General features: G+C 34.1%; 1 protein-coding gene across 1 annotated transcript; it reads right to left on the reverse strand.

Moving 5' to 3' along the window:
• Positions 1 to 236: 236 nt before the first annotated feature.
• LOC132063363 (uncharacterized) lies at positions 237 to 5,396 on the reverse strand. The gene is made up of 4 exons (XM_059455870.1): positions 5,005 to 5,396; positions 3,805 to 4,077; positions 1,810 to 2,093; positions 237 to 500 (listed from the first exon to the last, which is right to left on the reverse strand). The coding sequence occupies exons 1-4, from the start codon at positions 5,150 to 5,152 to the stop codon at positions 357 to 359; spliced, it is 849 nt and encodes a 282-aa protein (XP_059311853.1). The 5' UTR covers positions 5,153 to 5,396; the 3' UTR covers positions 237 to 356.
• Between the last annotated feature and the right edge of the window lie 7,386 nt (positions 5,397 to 12,782).

Here is a 12,782-nt window from a genome sequence, read left to right on the forward strand (position 1 = left end):
CTATAATATTCGTAAGCCCATCTAATGGGTTACTCAGTTGATGACAATGCTGCAGGGAAAAAATTATGTTAATCAATCACTTTCAGGGAGGATGAGTGCACAGATATGAAAGAGATACTGTACTTCTTTTATTGTTAAAGGTAGTATATTAATTCCAGCAACAAGTGCTGTAAGATAATTACAAGAAGGCTACAATTACGAATTATGTAATGAGCTCGAAAAGTCAACCATGAAAGGGATAATGAATTCTGATAGATGCAAGGAAGATTTCAGCTTCAGGGTTTTAAGAATGCTTATATGCAAAATGCGAAGTACATAATTAACATATTCCTTGTGTCTTCAAGTTATTTCATATATTATACAATACTTACATTAACAGCAACAGCCTTTAAAGCAACACTTGCAGACACCAGACTAGGCGACTTGATCCCTTCATGAAGTGAATCAACAAGTGCTTCAACAATTCCTATTTTTGCAAACTTTCTGGCGTACCCATAAACCTACAGTTGAGAACAATAACAATTACAGAAAGTCTCACTGTTTAGAGCATGCCTTAGAGCAATGTAAGAATTAAGAAATTCAATCATTGTTGCTAAATCCATATACTTTCTTAATTATCCAGGTCGGCCTACCTTACCAATTCAACCAACTCCCAGCCCAGTTGATATCTTGATAACCCAAAACATTCACAAATCAGTAAATAACTGGATCTAGGATAAGCAATTCAAGATCTATTATTAATACAGCCTCCTCCATTAGAACGTATAAATGGTTTATCTGGAGTCAAGGATCATGGATCTGTAGTTCAATAATTTGATCAGCAATAATGGATCCACTAAAAAAATATTTTTTCCTCAATATGAAGGTATAGTTGCTTGAGAGTTAATTCGAAAATGCTTGAGAGTTAAATAAAAAGATTTTTTTTAGAAAAATAGACATCAGAAATAAGAAGAGAAGTTGCATATCTTCACTTTTAAAGAATACCAAATATTAAAGGAAAACTGGTCAAAGTATTAAATTTTGAAAGCAATCGGTGCCATTTTGTTTGCCACAAAAGAAGTTATAATCTAACAATTTACTTCACAGTACCTTCAAGGTACTATACTTAATAAATTTAATTTACCTATCAAAAAAAATAAAAAATAACTTCAACAATTTTGTCGCAATATGATGGACGACTAGCATAATGCAACTCTTACAACAACAACATACCCAGTGTATTCCCACCAGTAGGGTCTGCTGGGTTGTTGGGGGGGGGTGGGGGGGGGTGTGTGTGCGCAGCCACCCCACCTTGTGAAGGTAGAGAGGTTGTTTCTGATAGAACCTCGGCTCAAGTTAAGCATATCAAAACAGGTATGAAAAGGAAATACATTAGAGAAAAAGTCATGTTGAAAATAATGGAGAAAAGAACATTAGCAACAACAATGAGAAATATAGAATAGTGAGAAATCTTCAGGTTATCTATAGTTCATATGGTGAATGCCTGAATTGCTTTAGTCAAAAGTGATTAATCGATGCAACAATACAACTTGAACAACTGCTAACTCAGTAAAATAAATTGGTGCTTTAGAGAACACTATTATAGACTAGTCCAGGTCACAGGTCCAATTTATCTTGTTCAGTCTAAAAAATTAGCCTGATCCCAAACTTATTAAGGAACAGAAGAGGTTGCATGAATCTGTCCATGTGAGGTATTCCATCTGTATTATGGTGACAAACTCGGGATTGTGTATTATGGTGACAGAATTCTGGTTCTGATGAGCAATTAACATCAAATAGCAACAACTACTACTATAAATGTTTACTTACTTCAGAGGCCACAACACGATTATCATCAGATGTTAGCAGGACTCGTACAGCATCATATAAATAAGGAATGCTCCCCCTACTAAATTCTCTTAAACATTGATGAATCAGCTCATCAATTTTGAAGTTCATAAATGCCTCCTTGAGGACCTCATTACCAGTTGCAGCGGCAGAAACAACAGAGAATCCACTGTTCAAGACGCTTGAGTTTTCTTTCGTATTGTTTAGGATATTCATAACCATCCTTGGACCATCAATCACCCTAAATATTTCAGTGCTCTGTAGATCTGCACACGAAGACATTTTCCATTGATGATATCAACTTTCCCATCTAGACATATGGGCATGAAATACTGTCAAAATTTTCAACCAAAAAAAAAAAAAAAAAAAAAAAAAAAAAAACGAATATCAAATTGACATTGAGGAATATGGGCGCCGGCTTGGCTTAGCTGATTTAAAGTAGCTAATAAGCATTAAGTGTTGAAAAATACTTTTAAGTGCTGAAACTAATTGAATAAATAAGCAGCTACTTGTTCGGATAAAAGTGCTGAAACAGATAATAAGCAATTGAAGTGCTTGGTAAAAAGTATTGATAAGCATTTATGTCTATTAAAATGACTAAAACACCCTTAAAGTTGTTTACACAAATAAAACATGAAACTTACTAGATTTTACATTTCAGATTGACTCAATAGAAAATAATATATGTCTCTTTTTATTTTTAATACAAAATTAATTAGATAAGATTTGTTTTGATAAATATAAAAAAAATTATGATAAGCTAAAATAATGTTAATAATTTGATTAAATTTTGTTAGTAAAAAGACATCTTAAATAACACAAAAAATAAATGCGTAAAAAGAACAAGCACTTAACATCATGTTGATAGAATCATATTCTGGACCCTTTAGTGTCATTTCTTTCTTACTTTTTATGACTTTTAAGAAGTGTATATATATGTATACGAGTTCCTCAATTAAAAAAAAAAAAAAAAAAGCAGAAAATCAATCGGATTTCTTTTAACGTACAGAGCTTCTTAAGAAGCTTGATTGCTCTTGATGGTGGCAGACGACGATTCTGGGCTATGAAAGAAATCGTGTAAAAGGGGAGGGGGTGAAGTCATGCACAGGTTTAGGGGTTTTATTTCAGTAAGGATATTTGGGGTATAACGAAATAATATTAGGAATAGAAATTATGATCTTGAGAGATTTCTACATCACTAGTTTCAGAATAGTACACCACCCACTATGCATAATCATTTCATCCTCTAAATGTGCTAGTGATGCATGAAAGGAGTACATAAATGCTGATAGATCTGCAACAAAAGAGTCCTAGTGGTCCAAATAATGTACCACTCCCTCTGTCCCAAAAAGATTGTCTTCCTTTCCTTTTTAGTCTGTCCCAAAAAGATTGGCACCTTTCTATATTTAGAAACAATTTAACTTTATGAGATGATTTACAGCCACACAAATATCTAAGGCTTGTTTTGGACCACACATTTCAAAAGTCTTTCGTTATTTCTTAAACTTTGTGCCAAGCCAAACTAAGACAATCTTTTTGGGACGGAGGGAGTAACAAATAATGCTTGAGATGAGAAGTATGAACTAGGATTTGCTTTCTCTAAAGAACAATTAGCTCAAAGGCCTTCAGTTTCTTTTGTGCTAGGTGCATGCCTCCACCAAATTACAACAACTGAACGGAAAAAAAAAGGGATACAAAATTGACAAATTTAACCCAATTAACAGCATCAGCATTCATAGCAAATCAATAAAGCTATAAGTAAGTGTTTCGTTAACAAGTGCAAGAACTAGAACAGTAATTTTCAGTTTCACTACCAATATAAAATAATAAGAAAACAAGTAAATGTCCAGCATTTCACTATATATTATTTCTTCTTCTTTGAAGTAATCAAAAAGTAACAAAATCCCAAAACCCACAGAACACATCAAACTCCAATAACAGTGATTCCCTCAAGAAACATTATTGTATGTGACATACCATGAAGTAAAGAAACCAATGTGTTGAGAGCTGAAACAAGGCCGTCGCTCGCAAGTTTAGAGCATATGGAACACACCAATTGTAGAGCACCATTCTTAGTTGCTATAGCAGCATTTCCTGATCCATCAACATTACACGCATCATTCAATTTATCTAACCATTCAACAATTTCCTTCTCATCCCCACCTCCCTCCTTCCAATCACCATCCAATTCCTTCAGCCTCTCAAGTGATTCAATTACCGGATTTTCCTCCCCAATGCTAGTTACGATCCCTGAGAGGAAAAAGAAAAAAAATGAGTCTGTTATTGAAACTAGAAATACCTACATATTTGTCTGGAATCAAATTCGAATCTTTCACAATATTTAAAAAATAGACACAAATGAGAACGGGGTGAATATAGAGCATTTATATAGCCCAAAGTCTTCTAATATGGTTAGGGGTCGTTTGGTTCGCGAACTAAGTTATCCCGGGATTATGATCCTTGAACTAATTTATCTCACCTGAGAGGTGCGATAAAATAATACTTCCTCCGTCCCAATTTATGTGACTCTCCTTTTTAGTCAATCCCAAAAAGTATGACACCTTTCTATATTTAGCTACAATTTAACCTTAAACTTTCCATTTTACTCTTAATGAAATTATTTATAGCCACACATTTCTTTATGCCTTGTTTTAGACCACAAGTTTCAAAAGTGATTCTTTCTCTTAAACTCTGTGGCCAATCAAACACCATCATATAAATTGGGACGGAGGGAGTACCAAGTTTGATGGGATAAGGTGGGATATCCAAGATTAAGTTTGGGATGAAATTTATACTCTATTTGGTTGAACGTATAAATTCATCCTGATATATTAAACTGTAAGGGTCGTTTGGTACGCGGGATAAAGTGGAATATATCGCAGGATTAAGTTTGAGATAAAATTTATACTTTGTTTGGTTGAGCGTATGAATTCATCAAGAGTATAAATTGATGAATTCTTAGGTTCAACCAAATAGAGTATAATTTAATCTCAAACTTAATCCTGGGATATATTCCACTTTATCCCACGTACCAAACGACCCTTGCAGTTTAATATCTCAGTTTCGCGATAAGCATGAGATGTAGATAATGAAAGTAGATGAAATGTTAACTAAACAAATAAAGTAGAAAGGAATAAATACAGAGGATTAGTAGAAAGGCAAAGAATGAATGAATACCGGAGAGATCAACGCCTTGGAGATTTAGAGTTTGAATAGCGTCTTGAAGGGCTTCAGTGGGGTCCATTCCAAGATCTTCAATATTTTCGTGAACCAATTCATCGAACGCTTCTTGAGATATTGTACGAACGGACTTCGGTGGGCCCATTTTCCCAAATCTGCAACTAAGGGAGATCGCCGGCAGTGTAAGTGATGAAGAGAGAGCTCAAAAGACCATAATTGGAGTGTGTGTCATTATCATAACTAGTATAAGAGTGGTAAAAATTAAAACTTCTAATGTTATTAAAATTAGTATTCGTAGCGGCGCGATGCGCGGAAGATACTAAAAGCATCAATTTTGTTAAATTATGATTCGACTTAATTGAGTACATTAGATTATACATATTTGTTTTAACAAATATCCAAATATCATCTTGTTTCTCAATGCAATACCTCAATAACAATATCTCGATGTTCTTAAAGGAAACAAATCATAAGGTCAGCCAATAATTCTTACATTATTTTTTCTATCACATCATCAACTATTTTGTAATATTAAATTACTAATATAACTTTTTATTAGCTTGTCACTTGTCAAATGTCATTATCCGCTCTCCTTTTAATATAACAAAGATATACTTTTTCTTACTCGTGAAATATTTTTTTAATTTTATATTCTCTCTGCCCCAAAAGATTATCCTCTTTTTTGGCCTACAAAAGTTTTTAGAAATAAAGAAAAGACTTTTTTGAAATGTGTGGCCCAAAATAAGTCTTAGATATTTGTATGGTATAATTTATAAATCATCTCGAGAAAGTTAAATTGTTCTAAATATAAAAGGGGCAAATCTTTTTTACGTAAAAAAAAAAAGGAGGATAATAGGGAGCAACTTTTATTCTATTGTCCAAAAATTTTAATAATTTATCAACAATATTTTTGAGTATTACTTACTTACTTTATTTTTAAAAAATTAATTCAAAGTATAATATTCTAACATATTTACTAAACCCATCTTGTAAATTTTTCCACTATGATACTTTAATTACTTTTTTTTTCATTTAGTATTTTAATTTATTCAACATAATGTAATATTTGAATTCATACAAAGTTTAAATATGTAATTTCTTTCAATATTTTTTCATAAGATCTATCAATACGTTTAATAATTATTAGTTAGTATTTTTTTTTTCAACAAAAATATTATTAGTTAGTATTATGTACGATAAGCTATATGGTTTTTCTCTCTTTTCTTTTTAATATAGAAACTTCCAGCTTTCATTTTAGTTGATTAAATTATCAACATGACAATTTATATTTTGTTTTATGTTTTCCATATTATGCTTGGAATTCAATAATTATATATATATATATATATATATATATATATATATATATATATATATATATATATATATATATATATACGTGATCCTATCATATTGTTGTAAACAACAACACACCCAGTGAAATCCTATAAAATGGAGTCTGGAGAGGATAGAGTGTATGCACAACTTACTTCTACCTTGAGAGGTAGAGAGGATGTTTCCGATAGACCCTCGACCTAAGGACAAATAGTGCAAAGCAGTATGGAAAATAAATAACGGGCGCGAATAAGCCATGACAGAATATTATAAAAGCATGATGAAGCAGTCTGAAAAAAGAGCAGTAACTACCAAATTAACGACAAACCGAATGCAAGCAACAATAGATAGTAGCAATAGATTGTATGACTTTTCTTATTATAATTCAAAAAAACTTTCTTATCTCAAGTCCTATTTAATCTCTTATTTGTAGTCCAAATAATACAATTCTTTACTCTAGATTGTAATTTCAAATAGTCTAAAATATAATTAGATAAATCATTTGATTATTTTGGTCTAATCTCTTATTTGTAGTCCAAATAATACAATTCTTTACTCTAGATTGTAATTTCAAATAGTCTAAAATATAATTAGATAAATCATTTGATTATTTTGGTCTAAGCAGAATGAAAAATAAATAACGGGCGTTAATAAGCAATGACAGAATATTATAAAAGCATGATGAAGTAGTCTGAAAAAAGAGCAGGAACTACCAAATTAACGATAAACCAAGTGCAAGCAACAATAGATAGTAGCAATAGATTGTATGACTTTTCTTATTATAATTCAAAAAAACTTTCTCATCTCAAGTCCCATTTAATCTCTTATTTATAGTCCAAATAATATAATTCTTTACTCTAGATTGTAATTTCAAATAGTCTAAAATATAATTAGATAAATCATTTGATTATTTTGGCCTAAGCAGTATGAAAAATAAATAACGACCGTGAATAAGCCATGACAGAATATTATAAAAGCATGATGAAGCAGTCTGGAAAAAAAAAACAGTAACCACCAAATTAACGATAAACCAAGTGCAAGCAACAATAGATAGTAGCAATAGATTGTACGACTTTTCTTATTATAATTCAAAAAAACTTTCTCATCTCAAGTCCCATTTAATCTCTTATTTGTAGTCCAAATAATATAATTCTTTAATCTAGATTGTAATTTCAAATAGTCTAAAATATAATTAGATAAATCATTTGATTATTTTGGTCTAAGCAGGTATACGAATATGATTTGCTTTTGAGTTTTCCTTGGAAAAGTTATCATATTCCTAACGATAAATTGAAGAACATAAGATGGTCTGTAGCTAATACTGGAATCTCTTGTATGCTTTGGTGGCAAGTTCAAGTATTTGTAATTTGCTAAAATTTATATCTCCCAAGCTACCACTGTGTATTAAAAAATGTGATTAGAAAAAGAATTTGGTCATGTCGTAGAATAGTACCATATAATGTCGAACGGAGTAAAAAAAATTGTTGATGCCTTTTAATCTCATTGAAAAATTAATTTGGCTTCTATTCCCCAAGTCTTCACCCCTTCAATTACCTGTGTCTATTAACTAACTATTGATCAAAATACATTGGTTTCCTGTTATTATGAATGGGCTTGGACCAGTATTCACAAAACAGCCCAACACCGAATTAAGTGGCTATATTTGGGACCCCGGTTGATAAATAGCGACTTATGAGAACAAATTAGGCTTATGTGTATTATGTTGCAGTTTGCAAAGTCTATATCTCTCATCCCCTTTATGTTGCAGTTTGCAAAGTCTATATCTCTCATCCCCTTTCTCAGAATCTAGTTTCTCATCTCCTTCTTCTCTAGTATCCCTTACTTTTCAGTACTTCAATTGTAATTCTATCATTAGTTTGATTACTACCCATTGTAATTGAGTCAATTCCTATTATATAAGTTGGGAGTTTGGTTCTCGTTTCATTCGTTTTGTCGTTGCATTGGTGCTTTCATCGATCGTACTCTAATGGCATCGGTACTTGATAGATTTAGTAGCGGCAACCCGGATGAGTGATTTTTAGGGCGGAGAACTATTTCGCTATCTTGGCTTCCCCGATGAGTGGCTACCGCTTTCCTTCCTTGTATCTCGATGGTGAAGCACTGACCGGTTCCACTGGATGTATCGCAACAACCAATTTTTTAATTAGAAGCATTTCGCTTGAGAAATTAGCATTGTGCTTTCACAAACGAACCTATGGAGATTCTCCTTTGGTGGACACGCAGATTACCAGTATTCTTGCCTTGCTATGGAAGATGCAGGACAATAATTCAATAATTTCTAAGCAACTTGACAAAATCCAACTCTCAACTTCCAAACTTTGTCCAAACTCACGGCTTGCCACCAACAATGACGCAGTGAGGGTTGCAAGAGAAGATGTGACAAGTGTTGCCACGATCGTAATGGGAGAGATTGCTTCCGCTTTGGCCGCTGGTAACTCGGTATCATTGTGGATCATTTCATGGTACATTCTGAGACGTTTGACACTTCGATCGACACAAAACTCCTTCTCACTGTGATTGATTCAACTTTAGCGGATGAATATTCAAGCGACGTGAACTGGGTCAAACAGGCGTTGCCTTTGGACGAATCTGCTCCTGTCTTTAAAGATCTCATGGTCTCTAATTCGGACCCCTCATCTGATTTGCACGATGGAATATTAGAGGAGGTCTCAGGAATTTATGCTTGCAACGTGTTCGTTGAAATGCCTGATAAAGAACTTGACATGGAAGTTGTAGATTCAGTGAAGAATGATTTAGTAAAGTTTGAACTCCAGGTGTTCGATGAAACGTTTCACACAATTTTCACAATTAAGGGTGATTCCAGTAACCTTGTCAAGTTTGACAAAATGTTGCTTCGTTCCTCGTATGCTTTCAACTTGTAGTCCCGGCAGAGGTATAGTTGCTTACTTAAGTGAACTCGATCATGCTAGACTTCCATTGTCCTTGTATCAACTCCCACCAGATCAATTCGAATTAGACTTTCCATTTGATCCTGGTTCTACTTTGCTTACCTCATTTATTGGCACTACAAGTTATCACATATTCATAGTTATGGATGATTTGAAGGAGATCATTAAGATATTAGCCTGTCATATTGATTCCTCGTCCAATGATCAATGTATTTTGAATCAATTCCTATTTGATTCCCATGCAAATCTGTTCATTATAACCCCTGATGGACGCCTCCAAGTTCATCAATTGCCAACTGGAACATTTATACCCGCTCTTGTGCTTGTGAAGGACACATTTCAGATGTGGGATCCAGGAATTCATTTGGATTTCATGGATGTGATAGGTACTCTCGACAATGTAGAAGCAGAAACATTGTTTGAAGCAATTAGAAAAAGATGGAGTAGTTTATTGGCAAAGTTCTCTGATTGTGAGCAAAGCAGTTAGGTGGAGTTGTATGGGTATTGTGCCTTTGATTCCATGTATCTATATATATGTTTTTGGGTTTATAAGAGTATTGAGGATCAACATCTTGATTATTCTTTTATGGAGAATGAGCTTGGCTTTCCGCTAAAAGAACTTCATTCTGATGAAGACATGGTGCGAATCTCTGAATTTATTGTGTCAACAAAGATTATGTGCAAGATTTTGGAGCATACAGTGGGAAACCAATTGAGGGATGCGCGAAGGAAAAATTAACGGAAGTATTGATTCTCCTGCTTATTTTGTGTTCAATATTTTCACGAAGACTCTAGAAAGCCCTTTGTGATACGAGATTAAAAACGAAAATAGAATTAAAATGCAAGAAAAGAAAAGGATAGATAATTTGACACAACTTAAGACCTAATTTAGCAACCAAAGTTATAGAAAACTAAGCATATTAAATTAAGAACAAAAGAAACACCAAATTCCTAGGATAACCAAGAGGGATTTGGAATTTCCTAATAACCAATCCTCTCAACAATTACTCAATCAAAGGTTTCACAAGCTCTCAAATTTCCTCAAGAGTTTTATAATATCCAATATCACTATTCAAAATAGTCTAAGTCTTCCAAAATGAAAGAAACTACTATTTATCTAAAGCTCAAAAGTAGCACAACTACATTATTACACTTTTACCCTTTAACGGCAAGAGCCTTGTTGGAGTGTCTTCTTTTTGGGAACAAAGCTTGAATTTGCAAATCTTCAAGTAATAGCCACATTGCATGTGACCATCTTCAACCCTCTTCTCCAAACCATCCTCAAACACGTTTATCAGCGAACACTTGAAATCCTCGGGAAGGTCTTTGAGTGTATTCAAGTATGTCCCTCCTCATGAACAATGCTTGCATAGCTTGAAGTTCCCTCGCTTGGCTCCTTGTAAAAGGTCTTGATGCCACTCGAATTGTATCACTTTGCCAAACAACAATTCTTACTGGAGCATGAATCTGCAACCTTATTTTTATTCCTCATCAAGTTTCATTGTTTATCTCGCCTTTTCAAATCTTCCATTTGATCCTGGTATACATGCTATTCCTCTACCCTATGGTGCCATCGAGACTATGTTTCCAGATAGTAATTTTCTTTCTACTTATGTTTTAGTAGTTGCAATGTGGGGTGAGCAAGTTTGTCGTCTTTGGCTGAAACATGTAAGCACTCATACAGCTGGACATTTTAGTAGTTCGCTGGAGGTTCTCCCAGCACTCTATCCTGTTAGTCTAGTGCGACATATGTGCATAAGAAAACAGTGGAATGCACTGCTTGAACACATTGATTCAGCTAGTGCTAATTTTATTAAGCTTGCGGAAGATAGGCAATGGAAGGGTCTTGATCTTATCCTTTCGCTGAATCTAATGCTATTGACCATCACATCCAGCAAAGGGCGTCTTGCTCCAAGATACGGTGGAGGAAACGAGTACATTGTCAAGGGTAGACCTATTTCACATGGTAATCCGACTGACACGGAGAAGGCTTTTGGTGTCTCGATGTTTTTCAAGGCCATTCCATACAAATTGGATGGGAGCAATGGCTATATTGAAGACAAGCGGCTGGAGAAATGTGCAACATTTTCTCAACCAAAGTTAATCGTTACTAGTACAAGTGCTTATGCTCGCCTATATGATTATGCACGTATCCGCAAGGTATGTAACAAGCAAGTAGTTATTCTCTTAGCGGATATGGCACATATCAGTGGCTTGGTTGCTTCTGGGGTCATATGTTCTCCTTTTGAGTTTGCAACTAGTGTTAGATGTGTTACACATTTTATGGGTGCTAAAGTTTACACTACGGTTGTATTTGGAAAGAGCTTGTTTGCCCTTGAAGGTTTTGGCAATGAGCAGACCATAGCTTATGTTGTTTCCAGGTTGGTGGTTGATGCAAGAAGTATACTAGATCACATACTATTTCTTGGCAACATAGTACAGTTTGGCTTGGCTACAATTGATGGGGAGCGCACTACTAACATTACTCTTGACTCGAACCTTGAGGACAAGGTTCTTATTGAGGACGGGAGTATTGTTATGAAGGGGCCTGGACCAGTATTTACAAAACAGCCCAACACCGAATTAAGTGGCTATATTTGGGACCCTGGTTGATAAATAGCAACTTATGGGAACAAATTAGGCTTATGCGTATTATGTTGCAGTTTGCAAAGTCTGTATCTCTCATCCCCTTTCTCAGAATCTAGTTTCTCATCTCCTTCTTCTCTAGTATCCCTTACTTTTTAGTACTTCAATTGTAATTCTATCATTTAATCATCAGTTTGATTACTAGCCATTGTAATTGAGTCAATTCCTATTATAAAAGTTGGGAAGTTTGGTTACTGTTTCATTGCCGTTTGTTGCACCTGCTAAGTGCAATCCAGTCTTGCCACCTCAATGACCCAATATATAATCTTTTCCAATTTTTCTTCGCAATTTCGCACCATCATTTACCACTACTTAATAATATCCCAACTTTACCAAAATCTTCGAGTTATATAATTATATGAAAATATTTGAAAAATATGTACATAGAATAGCTCAAATTATGAATCATTAAATCTATATCTTAAATATCAAGAATCATTCATGAACGACACCAAATAAAGAAAAAGTTATATATGCTTCCCTCTCTTGAATTCACTAAGATGGCAATAACGGTGACAACCTCCCTACGCCCTCCCTCTTGTTAAGAGACGTTTATGCACTATTTGTATTTTATATTTTTTAGCTTACACGAATATAAAGTGTGTTCAATGGACGGGTTCATGAATCGAATTCATTACGCAATACAAATAAGTGATAACTATATTTAACAACAACTACGAAATAATTCCCTTAGTCTTGTCAAAAAACTGTAATGAATAACATATGTTGACTACCATTTTGAACAGTTACAAAACCTCTTCTACAGGCTTGAACTACATTTATGTGCATGAGCTTAGTAGTCCCTTATACTTTTCTAGTTGATGCATTCATTTTTCTCTTAACCTTTTCTGCAGGCTTGAACCA

The sequence above is a fragment of the Lycium ferocissimum genome, chromosome 7 (assembly GCF_029784015.1).
Source record: "Lycium ferocissimum isolate CSIRO_LF1 chromosome 7, AGI_CSIRO_Lferr_CH_V1, whole genome shotgun sequence".
Taxonomy (NCBI): domain Eukaryota; kingdom Viridiplantae; phylum Streptophyta; class Magnoliopsida; order Solanales; family Solanaceae; genus Lycium; species Lycium ferocissimum.

Bases quoted from the DNA above. Each gene is read 5' to 3' on its own strand.
- LOC132063363 (XM_059455870.1), bottom strand. From the start codon at position 5,152: ATGGGCCCACCGAAGTCCGTTCGTACAATATCTCAAGAAGCGTTCGAT. The intron at 4,078-5,004 runs GTATTCATTCAT...TTTTCCTCTCAG, and splicing joins CCAAGGCGTTGATCTCTCCG to GGATCGTAACTAGCATTGGG. The intron at 2,094-3,804 runs GTATGTCACATA...CTTCGTGTGCAG, and splicing joins ATTGGTTTCTTTACTTCATG to ATCTACAGAGCACTGAAATA.